Raw genomic sequence first — 23,294 nt, forward strand, 5'->3', positions numbered from 1 at the left:
CAATGGAGACCTACCAAAATATAATCAAATTCCTGGGTATGCTAGCAAATCCCAGGAAGTCAGTTACTCCACTATTGTGTATCTGAGAAAATGAAATAAAAATAGGGGGTAAGTCACAAGAACTTAGTGAGAGCATAATATACAAAGCGGACAGATAGGAGAGCACAACATAGCATGAGTCTTTACATCCAAAGAAATTTAAAAAAAATGGCATTAAATAAATAACTAAATAAAATACACTTGCTTTTAAAAATTAGTACTCAAAGAAATATAATTTCAGAACTACTCATAAACTGGTATTCAAGAATAAACACTTTATAATCAAACATTCATTCCACTATGTGCACATAGACCACATTATCTCTTCGTTGTGGCGAACGGTAATTATATGACTACGACATTTAGCTTGTAGGCTACATTATCTATTCGTTGCAGCAAATGGAACATATAAATATACTATGAGTTTCTTACTCATAGGCTACATTATCTCTTCGTTGTAGCAAATGACAATTATAATCATACTATGAGAATTTTACTCATAGGCTACATTATCTCTTCGTTGTAGCAAACGACAAATATAATTATATTATGAGGATTTTATTCATAGATTACATTATCTATTCGTTGTAGCAAATGGAAAATATATCAATACTATGAGAAATTGACTCATAGGCTGCATTATCTCTTCGTTGTAGCAAACGACAATTATCATAAACTCACAATAATTAAAATAAATAAATAATTCCACATTCATCCTTTTATATAATATCAAAATCTAAAAAAAAACAAATTTCCAAGATCATAAAGAATATATATATTTTTTAAGTTTAATTGCTTCTCCTAAAGGAATTTTAAAAATGTCGCTAAGTAGATTAACTACTCACCTAAATAACACAACCAATGTCTTCCACTATTGTTGGGAAGATCAACCACCGTATTTTTTACAGGATCTAAGCATTTAAAACAATAGAACAAGGGATTAGACGAAATCCCCAGTTTTAGCAAACCTAGGGTTTTGAGGAAACCACAATAAATCCCTAATACTTTGTTTCTAACCCTTTTCATACAACCCATAACTAATCAGTGCTATAAAATACTCATCTAACACAATGGGTCATAAACATTTACCTTAAAGAGATCAAATAGAAAAATCTAAGGAAATGAGTAGTGTTTCCCCCTTTTTCCTATCACCTTCTTGTGCTTGGAAAGACACAAGGATGCAAAAAACTTGAAAATTTTGGAACAATGGAAGGAGATGAGTGAAAGATTGAGAGATTAATTTTTTGGGGAAGATGAGATAGGGTTTTAGGGAGGGGTAGGTTACTGCAAAAAGAAAAAAAAGTTTGGAAATGGGGAGGGGTCTCAGGGTTTAAAACTGGAAGGGGGGGGGGGGGGAGGTCCTGGGTAATGGAAAGGGGGGGTGGGGTTGTATTATTATTATTATTTTTTAGTGAAACGGTGCGTTTCAGAGTCATTCCCTTTCTTGTGCTTAATATTATTGCATGTGGCTTGATCACTCATTTGCATGGTAAGTTTTAGGGATAACGTTGGAAAACTTTATTTTCTAATAGAACTGGGAAATGGTATCTAAAGAAAGTCATCACTAGGGATATGTTGATATTTGTTTAGTTTGTTATACATCTTTATTCTTAATGCAATTTACTATTTTAGTTCTGCAAAGGGATTTGGAAGAGGAAATAGATAAATTAGGCTCTTTTATACGGGGGACCAAAGTTAGAGTATATTAGTAGATGCAGATGTAAATTGAAATAATTATAAATAGAAAAAAATCATTAATATTACATCAAAAAATAGTTCTGATAGGTTAAGTTCCCAACATTCTCATCTTCTGTATTTCCTTCTACAATAATATTGGATTTTCTGTCCCTAATTAATTTATGTTTAATTCTTTTTCTTATTTGATTTAATTTTGTATCAATTTAAATTACTGTTTTTCTACAAATTTTTCAAATCGTTTTCTTAATCAAATATTCATCTACCTAAGTACAAACAAAGTCTCTATGAGTACGATACTTGGACTTCCATTTTAACTTTACTACTTGGGACGCATTGATGCACTTGTCAATCCATTAACAATTATCTGTTTAATGTTATTTTCAGTTTTATTGTATCTTTATGTGCTTATTCACATGGATTTGGTTTGATCACCCATATATATTCTATGTTTAGGGTTTAGACATTGAAAATAATCCTTAGAATTGGAAAAAACATCTAAATGTTTCATTGCTAGGGATAGTGTGAGGCTTTTTAGCCTGTTTATGCATCTTCATTAGTCGTAAGATTCAAATAGTTAGTTCTTGAGTGATTAAGAAAAAAATTAGGAGAATTAGGCTCTCTCATGTGTAGACATGGCAATGGGGCGGGACGGGACAGGTACGGGTATTCTCTCCTCAATCCCTTACCCCGACTCCCTAACATATCCCGATACTCATACCCAATACCCGACGGACTTAAGTTTATTATCCCATCCTCGTACCCGTCGGGTATCGGGTATCCCCGACCCCGTCCCATACCCAATACAAATTAGAAAAATATTTTTTTGTAAAAAAAATATTAAAAAATTGATTTTAGAAAAAATAAATTGATTGTTAAACATTTATTTTTAACTACTTATATATCAATAAATTTATTATAGCGCACGTGTCTACAAAAATCGTTAATAAAATAATATTAAATTATATAAAAATTCTAAAATAAAATTAACTAGTAATAAAAAATCTATGCATTTTGATTAAATTATGCAAAAATTCTAAAGATTTTAAGTGGCGGGTTCGGGTTCGGGGTCAGGACAGATCTAGTAATCCCATATCCGTACCCAACTTTTGGTTATCGGGGAAAACCCGAACCCGAACCCATACCCGATAAACTCGGGTATTACTCGTCAAATTCGGGAGGGATTCGGGCGGGTACCCACGGGTACGAGTTTTCTTGCCATGTCTACTTATGTGAGGAGTCACAGTTAGAGTATATTAATAGATGTAGGTGATAACTTGAGTAATATTAAATTAAATAGAGAAAAATTAATTATATCGCATCAAGAGTAGTTTCGGTAGGAAAACCCCAACATATTCAAATCATGTGTTCACGATCCTTCGCCACTCCCAGTGTTTGTTTTTCTTACTCAACCATGGTTTAGATTAGTATAGTTTGTTTAATTTACAAAAGTGCATCAAATTACACTTCTTAAATCTATTTGTTAATGGTGCAAAAATTGGATACACATCATCTTTAGTACAAGCAAAATCTCTGTGGAAGCGATACTCGGTCTTACCGTTCTAAATTACTACTTGGATGAATTAGTGCACTTGCCAATGAGTTGTCAAGAACCAAAGTTATCAAAAGAAACTTGACCCAAACCGCAATCAACACTATCAGTTTTTTGACCCAAGAACAAAGGAAAAACCCTCAAAATAAAAAAACACTCAAATTTCATTAATCTTTCAATCCCCCAAGTGTTTAAGGAGTCTATTTATACTCATACTAATAATCCTAATTTAGGCCCATCACCCCTTAACGAATATAATAATTAAAAGACTTAAAAATAACAATAAAAGATCGTGCATATTGGGCTTAATTATTATCTAATCAGCCCAATATTAATAGTTCACCAAAATTGATCAACTCAACCCATGAATGCTTCTTGTCTTATAAATTGGATTTTCCAAAATGATTCTTCAAGTTGACCTCAAAACACCTTCGTCGATTTGTACGAGAGTAACCCAATTAGATGCAATCCTTAATTCACGTTGATCTTCTTTCTCTTTGATATTTAGAATCAGGCCTTGCAATGCTTACTTCGTCCTCTTAGTCTTAGACCTTGTTATAGAACCTTCAATCTCTTGTAAAGGATCATTAGACATAATGATTGCACCTCCATCATCACCTTGTCATAGGACCTCCAAACTCTTGACCAATGACGTGTGTCTTTGAGCAAGGTTTTGAGTATTATAAATGAATTTTTTTCTCTATAGTGATAAAGAAGATGCAAAATAAATATATAGTGCGAGTGAAATTGTTTCAAATCCATGAGTAACATATAGGTTTTGAGTATTATAAATGAAATTGTTTCAATAGTTCAATAACCATTATATTTAATTTATATTGCATATAAAGAAAATGGGAAATCAACATTTAGTTCAAGTAAAATTGGTTCTCGATTTTTTAAGGTAAAATCTTGAGTTTTAGCATTGTAAACAAAGAAAACATAATCCAGGCGATTGCTGATTAATAAATATTAGTCATGCACAATGACAAACAATACAAATACAAATAATGAGGATGCGAAATCAACATATATTCAAAGTAAAATTGGTTCTCGAATCTTTTAAGTAAAAACTCGGACTTTAACATATTGTAGACAAAGAAAACATAATTCTGTCAGAGTTCTGATAAATATCAGTCACAGACAATGACAAACAACACAAATAAAGTAGAAGCAAAATCAAATATTTAGTTCAAGTAAATTTGATTCATAAATCTTTTAAATAAACTCAAGTTTTAACATTGTAGACGAAGCAAACATAATTTAATTGAGTTTTGATAAATATCGGTGATCGACAATGACAATTAAACAATATAGATAAAGAAGATGCAAAATCTAATTTTGTTCCAGTAAAATTGATTTTTGATTTTTTTAATAAGAAAAATATTAAATTTCAAAATGGTAGACTAAAAAACATAATTCAGTCAATTTGTAACAAATATTAGTGATCAGCAAAATATGGAGAACAACAGTAATGTGAGTAATGATATATATATATATATATATATATAAAGATGGTAACGGAGGGAAAATCAGAATTCGAGTGAAGGCATGAACGTGGCGAATTAAAGTGAGGGAGAAAGCAAAACGCAAAACAGAAGCGAGAGAATTTTCGTCATCATTTATAAATGTCGCGGTCGAACCGTCCCATGCACAATTCTGCTCTGTACTCAGACTGATCACATTCTCTTCTCTTGTTTTCTCTAAATTCCCTAACAATGGCGCTTCCCGCGCAAACCAGTGAGGTTGATGCATGGGAAGCGGTCCTCCGTCAAACGAAGGTGGCCGTGGATACCAACGCCGATCCTAACGCGTGGGCCTTGGGAGTGACGTCGACGCTTCGCTCCTCCGCCGTCACCCTCCCTTCTGTCGAACTCGCTTACCGCTTGGTCTCTTTCTTCTTTTGGGACAACCACTGCGCCACCGCGTGGAAGCTTCTGCACACCGCCATGTCCCTCAACTTGCTCCCTTCCTCCCTCCTCATGGCTCTTCTCTCCGCCACGTACCATTTCTTCTTCCCTCAGTCATTTCCGTTTTCACGTTCTTCGAATTAATTTAATTGATTTTATATATGTATTTATCTTGCAATTGTTTCCTGAATGTGCATTTTCGGTGGCATATACTTATTCATTAGTATGTGTATTGATTTGAAGATGTAGAATGGGTGAAATTCGTACTGTGACGTCGCGGTTTTGCTCAATTCGGCTCCATACTTAAGCATCGGTGGTTACTAGAATAGATTTTCTGCGTGGTTGTGACGTTGATGGTTAAGATGGAGAAAAGGTTAACTAGTTTTGGTCTATTAGGAAATGAAACTTTGATGCTATTAGAGCATGTTTGGAACTGCGTCAATAACTCCAAATATGTGCGTCTTGACGAACACTCTCCACAGTAGCTTATCCACACTACTAGAAAAATAATATTTTACAACGTTAAATCCATGATGGTTTCTTTGAAACTGTCTTAAAATAAAACACAATGGTAAATTTGTAAATAAAAGTAAATGAACAACGATGGTTTTTGAAAGAATTCATCTTAAAAAAAACAGTGACAAATTTGTAAATAAAAGTAAATGAGCAACAATGGTTTTTGGAAAGAAATCGCCATAAAATAAAACATGGCGGCCATTAAAGACTAAGCGTGTGTTTGTTTAGTTGTTGGGTGGAGTTGAGCCTGCGTTTCAAAGTGTCGAAAATGGCATTCTGTGAGAAGCACGGAGCGACTTGCTTTTGCTTTCAGATGAACATCTGTTACGTTGAGGCGCACGACAAAACAAACACACTATAAGGTGCATGTTTGTTTTGGCGTTACAATTTCCGTTCAATGGAAAACTGACGTGTATTCAAACACGCTAAATTGATGTGAATTTGACCTCTAGAAATGTGTTTCCAAAAATGTGTTTAACCTTTTCAATATGATGGTTTTTTAAAAAAAGGTCAGTAATCGCAATTGCGGCCTCAACATAAAGGATTTTTAACTCACTATGGTCGCAATTTCTAACAATGTTAAACATCGCAAAACCGCCACAACTGCAATTTAAAAACATTCACTGATTTACTTATTTTCTACCCTGGTTATCATTTTACATTTGTTGTTGTATATTACTGCAGGGTTGTTCCAAGCAGACAACTCTACCCTACTGCTTACAGACTTTATATGGAACTCCTCAAGCAACTTGATGATATGCTTGCACGTGATTTCAGTTCTCTATATTATGAAAAGTGAGATCCAATTCCAACTGAGTTTGGTGCAAATGAATTTTATTTGTGTTAGTTTCTGAATGTGTTTAGCATTTTGAATATTCTCTAATTATGTAGGTTGGAATGTGAACTGTATCATTGCACTTGTTCAATTTGAACTGAACAAATCCCGCATGATACAACCGAAGCCTAATCTAGCTAGTGATGTTGCATTGAGTCTTTGCCTGTGTTTGGTTTGACATTGTGAAAGTTGAAACATTTGATCCACATCAAGCCATGTAGCTTTTGTGTTTTTCTTTTATTTGATGTGAAAAATTGAGAATATGTATGTTATAGACATCAATCCAAAACACTGTTCATGTCTTGGTAATTCTATTATAGTAGAAATTTGCGTTCGTAGGAGGTTGGCGTGCATTTGCTACTGCCTAATGTTTATCTTACAGGTTAAAGATTCACCATAGTAGTCTAACTTCCAAAAGAGCACTAGAATATTTAAAATGTTGGCTAGAAGTCTAGAACCTTTGTGTCTTGGTGAATCCTGTAGTTTTGAAAAACTTTGTAATATTGTTGGAAAGTTCTTGTGTATCATTCTAAAGGTTCTGTTCATATAAAAAGAGTTAAGCGACTGGAAGCGAACAAAAATATTTAAAATTTCATGCAAGGAAATTGGCACGTATGATTAAAATTTCCCTTAATAAAGAATCATGCTTGAATGATACTGACATAACTAGATGAATGCATCTGCTATCTAGTTTTCTATTTTAAATATATTATTTATCCATAACGATCATGCTTAGGTCCTGACCATTTGCAATCCCACAACAGAAATTGCTTCTTTGTTATGAATATCTTGTTTCTTTTTGGTGCTAGAGTAAGCTACTTAGGTAAAAGAAATGAAGTAAATCTCCTTAACATTTTGGAGGGTTCAAAAGTCGTGTTATGTAGGCTTTATAACTGAAGCCACATGTTGAGTTGCTGTTTTTATTTTTTAACATATCTGTCCATCAAAGGCTCAAACCATTGACCACATAAAATGAGATAATATTTTAGAGTTTGATATATTATGTTGAGAATGAGGTATTGGGTATATTTTCAGGATATGTATGTGGAAAGAAAGAAAAAATTGCATCTAGTGCATTGTTGCCAAAAGTAGATTTGCTTCTCTTCAGATTTCAATGTCATCTCCTAAGAATATATTTCATCATTTGCTATTAGATATTGACATTATCTTTTACTGCACACTAGTTAACTTGTTGACAGTTGCTTTGGTGCTTGTGGCAACCTTAGAAAACTATATCTAAAGGAACATCTTATCATAATGGAAAAACAAAAGTAGTTTCTTTCTATTTTTTAGTGTGCATTTTTCTCTATCTCTTTTTCAGAGTATGGGGAAGTTTCCTTGTGTATTTCTAAATACTAATGATTACATTTCATACCAATGGGTCCTTAGGATTATGAAATCAATTGATGAAGTTCTTCAGCTTTCTCAAGTATACAGTCAAAAGGTGTGGGAGCCGGGAGTTGTTCTGGTTGATTTTGTCTTTTCAATCGTATGGCAGTTACTTGCAGCATCATTAGATGATGAAGGGTTATTAGATCACACTGCTGAGAATAAGCCTAGATGGCTAAGCAGGTCACATGATATGAATATTGATGGACCTGACAGCTTTACTGAAAAGAAAACTGAGCAAGCAGAGGGGTTTCAGAAGAAAAATACAGCAATAGCTATTGAGATCATTGCAGAATTTTTGCAACAGAAAATGACTTCAAGGATCCTTTCCTTAGTTCATTGGAACATGTAAGAACTTAATTCTGATATACTTTATATTTGGTAAACCATCTAAATTTGAGTGACTCTCAACTAAGATTTTAGAACATTTTATTGAAGGAAAGTTATCTCTGTAGGTCATCACATTGGGGGTCTTTCATTCACCAAATGCAGCTGCTTGTATCAAATTCTTCAGTTTTTAGGAATCTGAAACATATTACTGCAGAGAGCCTTTTGCGTTGGACGCAAAATATCCATGAGGTTGTTTCTCATGAGTTAAAAAAAAAATCTAAGATGGAGACTAACTTAGTCACACCTGCTGGTTCTCTGATGCCTTTGGCTGGTCAATCTTATGGGGATAGTTGGTCTTCACTCTGGCTTCCTATTGATCTTATCCTGGAAGATGCTTTGGATGGAGCACAAGTGGCAGCATTTAGTGCTATTGAAATTATTACCGGTATGCTTATTATTTTTTTTAAGTCATAATGTTGGGTAAAATTCCTACACAAAGAAGAATATCAAATTATAATCAGAAAACACTGAGAAAATATACATCCAAGAGATCCAATGTCATTTTTAAGTTGCCTAAATCACCACAAAAAATGATTTTATTGAATCCCACAAATAGTAATGAATCTATTCCTTACATGAACCCAAAACCCAAGATTCCCAAATATCATATCACTGATAAATTTTGTAGCAGGCCAGTGTTTTACCTACCAGCTTTCATATTACAACACACCTCTCTGTCAATTATTTTCCTTAGTGGTGGAGGGCCCAAATCCCCACATGCATGCACAATCTCTCATTAATTGGCCTTGTTATAATCTTTGTCACAAACTTGAAGAACATGTGCTCAAGTCAGATCCCCTATTTTCTCTTTGACTTCATTTTCTTTCTTTCCTATGTTCAACACCTCAAAATGTATTTTGGAACTAATTCCTCTTTGCTAAGACATGATCTGTTTACTTCCACGACCAAACTCCTTTTTTTTAATTTATAAATTTAAGAAACTCTTATGAACTTTTATGTAGGACCAAACCATTAGGGTACAAAAGACTCTTTCTTGTGACCTATAGTGAAAGTGAGAAGCAGACTTGTCCTTGACAGACCCCCTCCTTGACTAACATAGATTTTCTTGAAATATTTTCTTCCTTGATTTCTCCAACGTCCAATCCAAGTTTTCCTTTTATAAGGCTATAGATAAGGAAGGGATCCTAATTTATAGGATCATGCTAATAATTACTAACAATGATCCTAATAAAAATCAAAACTGGAACTCAAGGATTCTGTTACACAAAATCTTATCAAGACAAAAACCATAAACAAAATTCAAAATGAAAAACAATATAAAGAAATCCTAAATATAAAAAATAATCCTTATCAGCCAAAAATTATGCTTTTCCTCTGATAATATTGTTTCTCCACAAATGCATCCACATCAGAAATATTCACCGATAATAATTCCAGCAATTAAACCCATTCCAGGATTATTATTGGTGAATATTTCTGATGTGGATGCAATTGTGGGGAAACCAATTAATTGCTGGTCCTAACATAGTATTGATTAATTAATAGTATTCCCACTTGAAAGATTCTACTTGTATTATTTTTCAACATCAGTTTTCTAGTGTGGAGAGAGATGGTAGACTGTGAAGTATCAAATAGTTTGAACAGCACTTACCCTTGAATATGGAGTTTTGAATTAGGACTTGCTTTTGAACTAAAGCACTTGGCAGAAAAGATTCTTGGCAGGGATGGAACAAAAAAAGATTCTTGGGGGGGAGGGGGGGGGGCAAAAATTTAACAACAATGACTAATTTTTTTCTTCAAAATCATGATATTCTTTGGTTCTTGATTTGATAAAACTCTTTCGTAATTTTTTGGGTAATGAATGTCTTTGTAATCTCCTTTTCAATATAAATAGTCAAAGTATTTGCATATCACTGGATGTAATCCATGATCACTATATTAATAGCTTTCATTTATTCTTGTTGAATTCTTCTACATTTTAATGTCGTTCATCAAGCTTAGAATCCCGTGATGAAATATTTGAAGCTTGTGGCATACAAGTAGGTTGAGATGGATCAAAGTTATTGTTTTCTTTCTTTTTTGAATCTTTCAAGGATTTATTTTTGGGCTTCCTTTAGAAACTAATAATTTCAAGATCTTCATTATGGTTTTACACAATAAAATTAATACAGATCTTACTAAACCTTTTGATTCAAGTCAAAGAGAGAGTAGAAACTAGAAACTGATATTCCCTTGCCTAAAAAACATTAACGCCTTCTAACATCACCTTGTTGGAAAGCTTCCTTAATTGCGGACACCCCAAGCCCACCTTAATTATGTCCTCTTTGGACTGGCTTAATTGCAACCTCAAGGGGTGTGTTTATCCCCACGTTGCCTAGAGATATGGGTTCAATAGAGCTAATAAAACTTTCCTCACTTTTGTAAGTGAGTTTTGTGTGGTGTATTTAGGTCCTAAGCCCAAATTCTAAGACATCTAATTGTAGATTGCTAGGATCATGCCAAACCGCACCACAGTGACAGCCTTTCTTGCAGACAGAAAGTATTAAAAAATGACCAGCAAATGATCTAGAGAAATGGCAAAATACTGAATGAGGAAAAGGTTATTACAGAATCAAAAACTTGCCTTGTAACAAAGAGAATTGCTGCTATTTCTATAAAAAAAAATTGTTGGAAGATGAAGGGAAAGATATGTGAATAGTGATCTCAAGTTTTTCCTTGTGAGGATTATGACATGGAAAATCAATCCAAATCAAAATGACATCTTTTGAGTGAGAGTTGAACTGAATACTTGATTTGAATGACAAACTTTCTTTTATTCTATTTTTTTCAAATCAGTGTTATTTATTTGGAGTTGTAATTGCAGGTATGGTGAAGACTTTACATGTAGTTAATGGCACTATGTGGCACAATACATTTTTGGGTTTATGGGTTGCAGCACTGCGTCTGGTTCAAAGGGTTGGAATTATTCTAACAGAAAAGGTATGGAGCTGTATGAATTCTCCCGGAAATATTGCTTGATGAATTTATTTGTGTATGATCATTAATAAGGAAAGACTATACTACAAGTCGTTTACATTTTACTTTGTGTTGTCACATGGCACTTTTACATTTAATTGATTAACTGGTTCTTTAAAAAATGTCTAGTCACACTGGAAAATTGCATGCAATTGAACAGTGCATCTTCACATAACAACAATTATTATGCAACCTGTTATTTTAGGAGAGGGATTTAAAAGAAGGTCCTATACCTCGCCTTGATACCTGCATGTGTATGTTACTGAGCATTACAACCCTCGTGGTAACTAATATTATAGAAGAAGAGGAAGGTCAACTTATTGAAGAACCTGAACATAGCCCTACAAATCAAGGGAAAAATAAACTGGCTCTGGGGAAGTGTCATGGGGAATTGATTACCAGCTTACAGCTATTGGGTGATTATGAGTCCTTACTGACACCACCTCAACTTGTTCTTGTGGAAGCCAATCAAGCTGCTGCCAAAGCTATTGTGTTCTTATCAGGAAACCCTGTTGGTAGTGGATGCTTCAAATATATGAGCACGAATGACATGCCGATGAAATGTTGTGAGTAAATTCTTATGTTGTGGTTATCTGTGAAGTTTTTTTTTCTTTTTCTGTAGCATTTGTACTTCTAATTGATATGTATCCTTTTTATAATTTTATTGTTATGTTCTAACTGAGGCAGAGCTAGGGTTAAACTACTGGAGTGGACCAAAGTTAAAATAATCCAAGCAATCTATGGAAAGATAGAAAATCTGTTGGGCTGATAAACTGTATATGCATTTTACAAACAAAATCCAGGTCTTAAATTTTGGGAAGTTTCACCCTCCTTACTTCCTCAAACAGAAAACATAGGTTTCCCTGCGAACAAACAGTCAACATTGCATATCTATTCAAAAATTTCTCTCTCATTCTCTCCCACTCATCACAATTATAGTTATCAGAAGTTTTATTAGTGGCACTGACACTTTTACCTTGGTACTGTGGTATTTAATCATTTTTTTATACGGCTGTGGTATTCAATCATATTTTCATAATTTGGCCATAATGCAATGCTCTTTTTACCTCTCTGTTATTTACTTTTCGTATAAGGCCATCTCATAAAAGTCTGTTCATATGTTTGTTCTGAATCCCTATCTTTTATGTCTTTGGTGTGCAGGTGACACTTTTTTTTATTTTTTATTTTTGTGTTCATTTTTTTTTTTACTTGCAGCTGGAAACTTGCGACATCTAATTGTTGAGGCTTGTATTGCAAAAAAATTGCTTGATACATCAGCTTATTTATGGCCTGGCTATGTGAATACATGCAGCAATCAAATTCCTTGTAGCATTTCTAATCATGTGTCTGGCTGGTCATCGTTGATGGAGGGATCACAGCTAACTCCTGCATTGGTTAATGTCTTAGTTGCGACTCCAGCTTCCAGGTATTCTAGTGACTCATCATTTCATAGTTCATATGCTCTGTGTCTCCTTCAATCCCCTCTGAAATTTGTTTTCAGAAGGGCAAGATTTGAGGAAGGTGGTTGATTCAGGCAAATTAGATGGAGGGGTTTTTCAAATATAGAATTTTAGTGTTTCCAAAATGCTGTTTTTACCACATGACAAAGCAGCAATGACATGGGATATCAGCTCCTCTAGTTGTTTTGCCATTTTTTTGTTTTTTTTTTCTTCTTTTGGCGGTGGTGGTTTTGGGTAGAACACTATTCATACTTTGAATTGTTGACTGCATTCATATTCCGTCAGAAAATTCGTGAAAAGCCTTGGCTCCCAACATTTATGCTACTGACGTAGAACACTGTTCATACTTCAGTAGTGTGTGTATTTTAACAATTTTGTCTGTATGTTTTCTTTGATCTATTTTAATCAATAGTTTGGGATTTAACAATTGATTTACCGTATCATTTTTAAGGCAGTTACAGTTAAAGGGAAATTATATTTACTTTTTGGGAATGTGTTCCTTCTCTTAAACTGAATATTAAGATATGAAAATAAGTCCCCACTCACATTTCATTCTTTATTTTTCTTCTGTTTTATCTCTAGATATTGTCAAGACAAATAGCTAGTTTATTTCTGAACAGTTTACCCTACTTCATTTTGTGTGAGCCAACACCATGCAGTTTTATTAATTTTGAGAATGCATTGTTGATCATGTTTAATGTCATTGGTGGTTGCCTACTAGGTATTGCACCGTGTTCTTTTGTAATTCAAAAGGACAGCTCAACACGACCTTCTGTTACTAGGGAGTTGAAGAGGATTACATGTAGGCAATCCTATCTGAATGAGCAGAGAGGCTTTTTTATTTTTTTTCCCGTGACTAGAATCTGAGATTACCTGGTCATAGAACAATAACCTTTCCGATACACCAATGCTCTCTATCATTTTTTCAATTTCAATTTCTTTATAGAATACTAACATAGCATGAAATGTAGTCATCCTCAAAACATCCTTAAAAACACAGTCATTGGCTGGCATGTGAATGTATTTGAAGCTTTAATAATGTAAATTAAATATGTTTCTATTATAGATATATAAAAGAGTCTTCAAAATATAATTTATAAAATATTAATGTGGTAAGTAAATTGCATAAAATGCAATAAATTTGTATATAATACTAAAATAGCATGAAATGTAGTCGTCCTTAATTTTCCTTCTCTTTATGTGTCACTCATAAACAGGCACTCACCGGTAAGCATATGAATGTAATCTATGCTTTAATGTAAATTAAATATGTGGGTATTATAGTAATGCATAAAAGAATGTTTAAAATTATTCATGTGGTAATAAATTTCATAATATATAATAAATATGGATAATGGAAATAATTTATATATATATACTACATAGTATGAACGGTTGCCATAGAATACTTTTCTTTAATACAGTTTGGCCAGGTTAGTTCCTAAGCTATGTAGCCTTTATTGCTCCCATAGTTCCTGGATAGAGGGACTTATTCATCTGGAAAATACATGGAGATTCTGGTTTTTTAGATCAAATATAGATTTATAATTTATATATACTAAATATGCATACACATTTATGGAGTCTTCGTGTAACTGAAAATGGCAGCTATCTACTCAATGATAGTATAGCATTATACCTGAACTATAGTATACAGATGCGTCCTTCATTTCATGAAGCCAATATTAGATGCCCTTTTTTGAAAACTTATAAGTCAACTGAATTTATGCCCATGGATTTTGATGGAAGCTTGGCAGAGATTGAGAAAATATATGAAATTGCAATCAATGGTTCAGATGAAGAAAAGATATCTGCTGCTACCATTCTATGTGGGGCATCTCTGGTACGTGGTTGGAATGTACAGGTACTGTTTTTGGCTTTCCAATTATTTCAAAGACTTCTACTTTTTTTTGAAAAAGTTTTTTTTAGCTTGTTTGGTTGTCTTCTGTCTCTTCTTTAATTTTGTCTCTATTTTTTAAGTTTACATTATCAATTTTGTTTGCAGGAGCATACCGTTCTTTTTATAACAAAATTGCTTTCACCTATAGATCCTCCTAATTACTCTGGGGCTGAAAGCCATTTGACCAGCCAAGCTCCATTTTTAAACGTTCTTCTTATTGGAATCTCATCTATGGACTGTGTTCATATATTCTCCCTACATGGTTTGGTATGTTCTGTTTTTAATCCATGTAGTTTGACTGACATGTGTAATTGCCAACATTTACCCTTTTTCTTTTAAAGTGAAGTTTTTATGAAGCGTTTGTTTTGTAGTCTTGGAAGGCTCTATCATCAATTATGTTGTAGAGAGCTTGTAGATGTTGCATGTACCTTCTTTGATTATATGTTTTAATTTTGCCGTTTACTGCAGGTTCCATTACTTGCACCAGGACTAATGCTAATATGTGAGGTTTTTGGATCATGTGTTCCTGATTCCTCGTGGACACTTGCAAGTGGAGAAAAACTCACTCATTGGGAAGTATTCTGTAATGCGTTTACTCTTTTGCTGAGGTTCTGGCGGTTTGATCATCTACCTATTGAACAAGTGAGGAGCGATGCAACAACTCCACCATTTGGATCACTACCTAGTCCTGAATGCCTTTTATTAGTTCGAAACTGTAAATTGGCATCATTTGGAAGAACAGAAAAGGATCAACAGAGGCTCAAAAGATGGCCAAAGATTTTATGTTTTTCCGTAGAACCTGTATTCATGGATTCCTTTCCAAAATTAAACTTTTGGTATCGGAAACATCAAGAATGCATTGCTTCATTCCGCTCTGGTCTTGTGCCTGGAAGGCCTGTTAATCAAATTGTTGATGCTCTACTCAGCATGATGTTTAAGAAGGTAAGTAACGGTGTCAAACCTTCGACACCTACTACTTCAGGAAGCAGCAATTCATCTGGGAATGCATTGGATGATGCTTTAATGAAACTAAAAGTGCCTGCCTGGGATATCCTCGAAGCTATTCCCTTTGTGCTGGATTCTGCTCTGACATCTTGTGCTTATGGGAAAACCTCTACCCGTGAACTGGCTACAGGTATGCCTAGTTCTCTATTTGTCTGCATAATTTTTAACTTGTTACCTATCATATTGAGTCAGGATTATAATGAGGAACTGAGACTGATGTTTTATAATCTGAGAATGTCACGAAATCTAAGGATGTACTGCACATAGCTCTTCCAAGTGCGCAACCACTTGAAAATGCTGGATTATCATCATCATAAATCCTATGTCCTGTTAAAAGCAGAACGCCATTTCTGGGATTTTACGCATGTCCTATAAACCCCATTTCGGGACTATATTATCGTAGTACTAATATATCACTTGTTGTAAAGTGGCGTTAAATTAAATATATATATATATATATATATATATATATATATATATATATATATATATATATAAACATTAAAAAATTTAAAACTATAATGTTTTTATAACGTTAATAAAAAGTATTATAAAAGATATAATGTATATGCATATACATTTTATGGAAATAATAATTTATCTATAAATAAATATAGATTAAAGTGTAGAGTAAAAAAGCTGTAATTATCGATTATTTTTACATAAAAGCTTATAGTATAATATTTATTCTCAAATAAAATTCAAAAAGCACGGTAAGAAAGAAAATTGTTGAATTATTTCTTGAAAGTTCCACTCGGACATGCTGGTTTTCGGAAATTTAATTCTGCAAAAAAAAAATCCAAAAGGTTTTTTTAATATCCTTCATGGATTTCAATTCTGAATGAAATGACAATTATCTGAATAATAATTGAAAAAATAAAAAGTGATGTAATCAGCGAAAAATGGTGTACAAAATGCAACCAGCAACTTTAAAATAAAAAATAAGAAAATGCAACCACCATTTTAATCTTAAATGGAATAAAGAGTGATATATCTTGATATTGATATACCCCGGAACAATATTGATAGTGAAAAATATATTTGGGAAATTTGCACTGGGTTGTATTGTAATACTGATTTTTCCAACTTTGTTTGGTACGCTTCTTGCTGTGTAATTTGATTTTCACGTTCTTTTTTTGTTTTTTTTTTCTTTCTCAGGTCTCAAAGATCTAGCCGATTTTCTTCCAGCTTCTTTGGTTACCATTGCAAGCTACTTTTCAGCTGAAGTTACACGGGGCATATGGAAGCCATCTTTTATGAATGGAACTGACTGGCCTAGCCCTGCTGCAAATCTAGCACATATTGAGCAACAAATAAAGAAAATCTTAGCAGCCACAGGTGTCAATGTCCCAAGCCTTGATATAGGTAAATTGGTCTTAGTCTCTTATTTTCTATTCTTTTGGATTTTGTTAAAACATTAAGGAGAATTCAAACATTAAGAAAGCATTTAATCAACATTATTATATTGCAAATACAAAAATAAAAGAAGGTAATGGGAAACATTACCTATTTGCAACAGGAAATCCTTAAAAGACATTCTTACAAAGATCCATAATCTCTCTAGAGAGTTGGTCAGGACGAATTATATTAATCAACTTGCTGTATGGTTGACCAGTGAATATTCTCTCGTGCGTACAGGCGTTTATTTTTATGGTGGATAAAATTCGTCATATTTTTGGATCTTTTTAAGTATTAAGTACCTTCAAATGATATTTAAAACCTATTAAACACTTCCAATTACTCAAGAAAAGTAAGTAATAATTTTTCTTAATACAACGGATGCTTTGTTTTTCAGTAAAAGTTATCTACTTTCATTTCATTATCCAGTGTTCTTGGAGTGCTTGATAGCATTTGCATTAATATTATAGTATGTGGAAACAAAAGGTTCATTATTTTGACAGTATTTTTAATTCCCTGTAGATGGGGATTCTCCAGCTACACTTCCTTTTCCTTTGGCAGCTTTTGTAAGCCTCACATTAACATATAAACTCGACAAGGCCACTGAGCCATTCCTTGCACTGATTGCCCCTGCTATGAATGCCGTTGCTTCTGGTTGTCCCTGGCCCTCCTTGCCCATTGTGACCTCTCTGTGGATCCAGAAGGTGAAGCGTTGGAGTAACTACTTTGTGCTCTCTGCTTCCAGCACTGTTTTCCACCACAACAAGGATGCTATAGCTCAACTACTAAAAAGTTGCTTCACATCCACCCTTGGGTTAGGCTATGGCAGCATTTATAATAATGGCGGTGTCAGTGCCCTCCTTGGTGATGGTTCTGTTTCCCGAATATCCAATGGGATCTCTCCAGTGGCTCCAGGAATTCTTTACATAAGAGTGTACCGGTCTATTGGAGATATCACCTTATTGATTAAAGAAATTGTGCCTATTTTAATGCTTTCAGTTACAGACATTGCAAGTAGTGATTTGATGCCCAAGGGGGTTGTAAGGAAACCAAAGAAAACCAAGTTTGGGGTAAAATATGGCCAAGTTTCTCTTGCCAGATCCATGGCACGTGTCAAGCATGCCGCTCTACTCGGGGCTTCATTGGTTTGGATATCAGGTGGACAAAAGTTGATTCAATATTTGATGAGGGAGACTCTGCCTTCCTGGTTTTTATCAGCTACCATGTTCGAGCAAGATGGTGGAGAATCTGGAGTTATGGTTGCTAAGCTCAAAGGTTATGCACTGGCATTTTTTGTTTTTCTTAGTGCAGCATTTGCCTGGGGTATTGACAATTCGTATTCACCAAAACAACGGGCAGAGGTTGTCGGCTTGCATTTGAAATTTCTTGCAAGCACCCTGAACAGGAACGGAGCAATGTTTTCTCGTTGTACTACTTGGAAAGCCTATGTGTCAGGGTTAGTGAGCTTGATGGTGGGTCAAGCTCCATCATGGGTTCGGGAAGTCGATGCTGATTTGTTGAAGAGACTGAGCTGGGGATTAAGTCAGATGGATGAACACAAGTTGGCTCTTCGCCTTTTGGAAATTGGAGGAATAGGTGTCATGGGTGCAGCAGCTGAAATGATAATTGGATTTGAACATAGATCTTAAATCTATCTGAACTTTCAAACTATTCTGTAGTTAGACTAGAAAGATTGGTCAGATTGACTATCATATCTACCAAAATAGAAGAATAATGCAAACAAGATCTTTGCAATGAATTGGTCTACATGCTTTTTTTTACATTTCAATACACTTCTCTCGTCAAATGGCTTTCATATTAGTTGTCAGATGTCGGTTTTTCTTCAAGTTGTCCGTATCAATATTTTTTAGTGTGATTAATTTTTCGTGGATGATAAAAACTTGTATTTGTATACATCGTAAGCACATGCATGCAACTTCATTGCCGTAATCCACTAATTATTAGTCTACAATCTTGACTGGTGGTGTAAGCATCAAAAAGACCATTTCGAGCGCCCCCTGAACCTGATGAAAATCTGTTAAGAATGGACTTTGCGGGGGAGGTGAACGCATCGCTGCAAGAGATTCATTCAGAACAGAGTGCAAGTCTCACTAGGGAAGAGAGATACTACCAATACTCTCTCTCTCATACTCTTTATTATTTGCTAAAACTTGTTTACGATCACAATTTTGCAAGTCTCACTTCCTATTCAAGAGTCTCGCTTATGATTTTGAGGTTTGTAATAAAATTTAATTAATAGTAGAAGGAATATATAAGAGAATTTGTTGCTAGCACTCCTTTCCAAGCATATCATGGATTGATCTACAGTATTTTTTACCTTAAAATTTAATAAACCAAACACTGAATTAAATGGATAAGAGGAAAAAAATTCTGGAGAGACTTTGTCTTTAGAATAATAAGGATATATTTTGTTCTGAAATTAATACTATATATTAACACAAATAATTCAATTTCAAAAATAAAGACAATCCATCACTGAACATAAGAAATCACTACAATGAAACTGTGTATATATACAGGATTCCAGCAGACACTGCCTGGTATGCATTCTCACCAATTTATTATTATATCATTGTAATTATTAATTAATCAACAAAACCTATAACAGGCCAACAATTACTTGCAATGACAAAAAATTTATAGAGGTCGAGGGAAGTCATGGATTGGGGAAAGTATTTCTTTTAAATGGTACTATTATTTGCCTCAAACAAAGTGCAGCTGTAAGACTTCATTCGATAAGTAAATAAACCTGCTGTCTGCTCAGGAACAACTTCACCACTGGCCGAGAAAAAGCCAGGAAATGGAAGAGCCGTGTCAACTAAACGGTACCATAACATTCCTTCTGGAGGCAAGGGTAAAACTGCAGTTTCTGGATGACCAGCTGCATTGAAAGCAATAAATAGATCGCCGGATATATCAGAAGATACAGAGCTCTCTAGAAACTCCTTTTCTTCGGCCTTCAAAGCCATGGCTAGGAACTTGCAGGATAGGTCTTCCCATCTTGGTGGGGCCCCATCACTTCCATACCATTCAATGTTTTCTTCTTTTAAGAAGCTCATCCTCTGAAGAAGATCACTTCTCCTCCTTCTAAATGAACTTAAAAAGAAAATGAATTGTGAGGTTTGTTTACCGAAGCCTGTTTTCAAAGAACTCCAACTGAAAGGCTTTATACCATCATATGCAGTAAAACCACCAGAAGACTGGCCACATTCATCTCCCATGTTCAGAACAGGTACTCCTAATGACACAAACAAGATGAAGAGGAAATTACGGATTTGCTTGAGTCGTCTTTCAAGAATAGCAGTGTTGTTTGTAGGTCCTTCTTCTCCACAATTCCAACTTAATTCATCTGTACTGCTGAAGCTAACCAAGTCCACAAGAGAAACTCCAAAATTTCTGGCAATGTAATTAAAAGAGAATGCGGGACCTCTTCCACCAGAAAATATGTCCCCACTCCCGCAAAGTCTTGTTGCAAGGTTGCTAAGAAGATTTTCACCCCTTAAAAAGTTCCTCACATCGTTACAAAAATTTGTATTTATTTCAGCCCATCTCATCCAATGAGGAAAGCGAATTTCCTTTGCTACCATGCCATGGGGATCCCAACAATCTGCAATGATTTTAGTCTTGGAGAGTACTGGGTCAAAAGCTATAGCTTCAACTAATGGAGGTCTAGTCAAGTACTCCCCATGAAATCCTCTCAGAAGGTGTGAAGCATTTAAGAAAGAGAAGCCATCAATGTGAAACTCAGTCACCCAATGCCGAAGACTATCCAGAATCAAACTTTGCACTATAGGATAGTTACAGTTCAGAGCACTCTGCCCCTTCAAACCACCAACTCCATTTGCATAATAGTAGGTTGAGTCGTCAATTCCCTGTAGAGCACCAATCTCAGCGGTATTGGAGAAAACAACTTCCACAAGAACTTCTATCCCATTGGCATGCATAGTTTTAACCATCTCTTTCATAGAGGCAATAGCAGATACAGGACCACCAGATGGCCCATAAATGTGCATCAGAGAAAAAAAGTGGCTAGGAAAATATGGTCCCTTTTTCTCGTCAAATGTGAAAACCGGCTCCAGAAGAATGGCATTCACTCCTAGATCTTTAAAATGCTGAACCTTCTTAGCCAAACCAGTAAAGGTCCCAGCTAAACCACTCGGAAGTTGGCTGGACTCGTGCTGCGTAAAGCGCTTCACATTCAACCTATAAACCACCAGTTTCTCCATGGACAAATCCAGATGACAATCACCACCCCAATCAAAATCAGGTTCCTTCCCCAACCATCCAAGATTCTTCACAAATCCAACACCATCAGGATAAGAATTCCCAACAATCTTAGCATACGGATCCAAAACAACGTGCTCAGCAAAACCATCATCCTTGTTCCTCTTAAGAACACCCCCTCTGCAGCTATAACCATAGCTCATGAAACCCTTGGCACTCTCAAACGAGACATGCCAGATATCACCTGTCCTATTCACATAAGGATCCAAATCAAGCTCCAAAGCAGGCTTCTCCATGTCATTCTCATCATACAAGCATAAAACCACACTCTCAGCACGTCTCGAGAAAATAGCAAAATTCACAGACCCATCAGGAGAACAAAAGAGCCCCAAAGGACCCGGGTACCCCGGAAGCAACCCAACCGGCACGCAAAAATTCGTTCCCCTATGGCTTCTAATCTCCATCCCTGCATCCAAAGACGACATCAAGAAAAACGACAAGTACAAAGGAACATGCTTTGCATCAAATTCCAATTCAACTGCAAAGTTTCCATCAGAATTTTGCACCAAGGGACTAACATTCATCCCCGTCGCCGCATTTTCTCTCAAACCTATCGTATCCAGATCCACAAAACACGATGAATCACTTCTATACACACCCCAACACAACAAAAGCGTTTCACCAACACTACCACTTATATCCAACGATGAAATCTCAGTGTAAACAAAATACCTATCTTTTCTCTTTGTGACATAAACTTTCACCAACCCGCCACCAGTTTCAGTCCTAAACAAATACGCCGATGAACCTTTTAGGTATTCGGGTCGGCTCAAGGTTCCAAGTTGCTGCTCCGTTTCCTCAATGGACAAGCGTGACGTGGCACACAATTTTGAAGAAGTGGGGTTCCGAGAAAAGGGGGAAATGGGGTTTTGCAATCCAAGTTTGGGCCAAAGGTGCTTCCTTTGGATAAAGGGTTCGTGAAAACAAGAGAATTTGGGTTTGCTGTGGTGACTCCCAGGAATCACTGAGAATGAGAAGCGTGGCGCGAGACTTGTCATTGAGAAGATGAAGCTGAATCTGAGGAAGGAGATTCGGTGGTTGCTAATTAGAGCATTGCATTTTTTGGATTTGGAACAGACATTACATGTATTATAGTTAAGGTTTGAGTGATGGAAACTTATGATGTTTCGATATGAGAGTGAAGAGTAACTGAAAGAAAGAACAATACAATAAGGCAACGATTTCGGTGAAGGCAGTGGCGTGGCACAATGGTGATACTTCTCTTGCTGCCGTCAGATATGTGAATGCTGTAATGAACGGTTGAGATGTTTGACGGGCAACTGGTTATTCTTGTTGGAGTGGATTTGCAAAAACTGGATAAAAAATTGCAGTTTGATCCTTCCGTTTGATGGGTCTGTTACCTTTTTATTAGCCAATATTTACTCATTTCAGAATTTAATATTGTTTTAATTGCACGTTTTGTTTTATCACTCAGCTATCATCATTTCACAAACCTTATCATTCAAAAAAAAATATTCCACATATTTTACAATTTTTACACATTTTACAAATTCGTGAAATGAGTAACGGAATGTTGATGTATCCCTATTAAAAAGAAGAAGAAAAAAGGAACGTTTTGTTACTAATATTTGTAAAACAACGGTATTTTAATCCTAAGAATTAAGGACAATAAATATATTAAAAAACTAAAATTATAACTTGTCAATTATTTAGTTCAAAGTTACATTCTATCACGTGACTTACCTGATAACATGTATTTAGAGATCAAATTAATAATAATTGGTTAAATTTAAGAACTTAGACGAAACAAATTATAAGTTCACGGAGTTTTAAAAAAAATATTATAGAATATAACGACTAAAGTGTAAATGAATCACAATTTCAAAGATTAATTTAGTCATTTATTTTTAAGTTTACAGTGTAAAAAATTTACTTTGTTAATTTAATAAAAAAAATGATAAGTATA

The 23,294-nt window shown here is 34.9% G+C and overlaps 2 protein-coding genes across 2 annotated transcripts; one reads left to right on the plus strand and one right to left on the minus strand.

The window, feature by feature from the left end:
* Positions 1 to 4,846: 4,846 nt before the first annotated feature.
* On the plus strand, positions 4,847 to 18,821 carry LOC114405248 (mediator of RNA polymerase II transcription subunit 33B-like). The gene is made up of 13 exons (XM_028367863.1): positions 4,847 to 5,285; positions 6,394 to 6,476; positions 6,601 to 6,716; positions 8,043 to 8,281; positions 8,614 to 8,708; positions 11,148 to 11,263; positions 11,505 to 11,810; positions 12,505 to 12,725; positions 14,509 to 14,623; positions 14,765 to 14,926; positions 15,128 to 15,794; positions 16,823 to 17,029; positions 17,585 to 18,821. Exons 1-13 carry the CDS (start codon positions 5,002 to 5,004, stop codon positions 18,709 to 18,711), a joined length of 3,738 nt encoding a protein of 1,245 aa, XP_028223664.1. The 5' UTR covers positions 4,847 to 5,001; the 3' UTR covers positions 18,712 to 18,821.
* A 692-nt stretch (positions 18,822 to 19,513) lies between these two features.
* LOC114406838 (isoamylase 2, chloroplastic-like) lies at positions 19,514 to 22,530 on the minus strand. Its single transcript, XM_028369665.1, has one exon. The coding sequence runs from the start codon at positions 22,363 to 22,365 to the stop codon at positions 19,765 to 19,767; it is 2,601 nt and encodes an 866-aa protein (XP_028225466.1). The 5' UTR covers positions 22,366 to 22,530; the 3' UTR covers positions 19,514 to 19,764.
* Positions 22,531 to 23,294: the final 764 nt, after the last annotated feature.

Source organism: Glycine soja, chromosome 3, assembly GCF_004193775.1.
Source record: "Glycine soja cultivar W05 chromosome 3, ASM419377v2, whole genome shotgun sequence".
NCBI classification, from domain to species: domain Eukaryota; kingdom Viridiplantae; phylum Streptophyta; class Magnoliopsida; order Fabales; family Fabaceae; genus Glycine; species Glycine soja.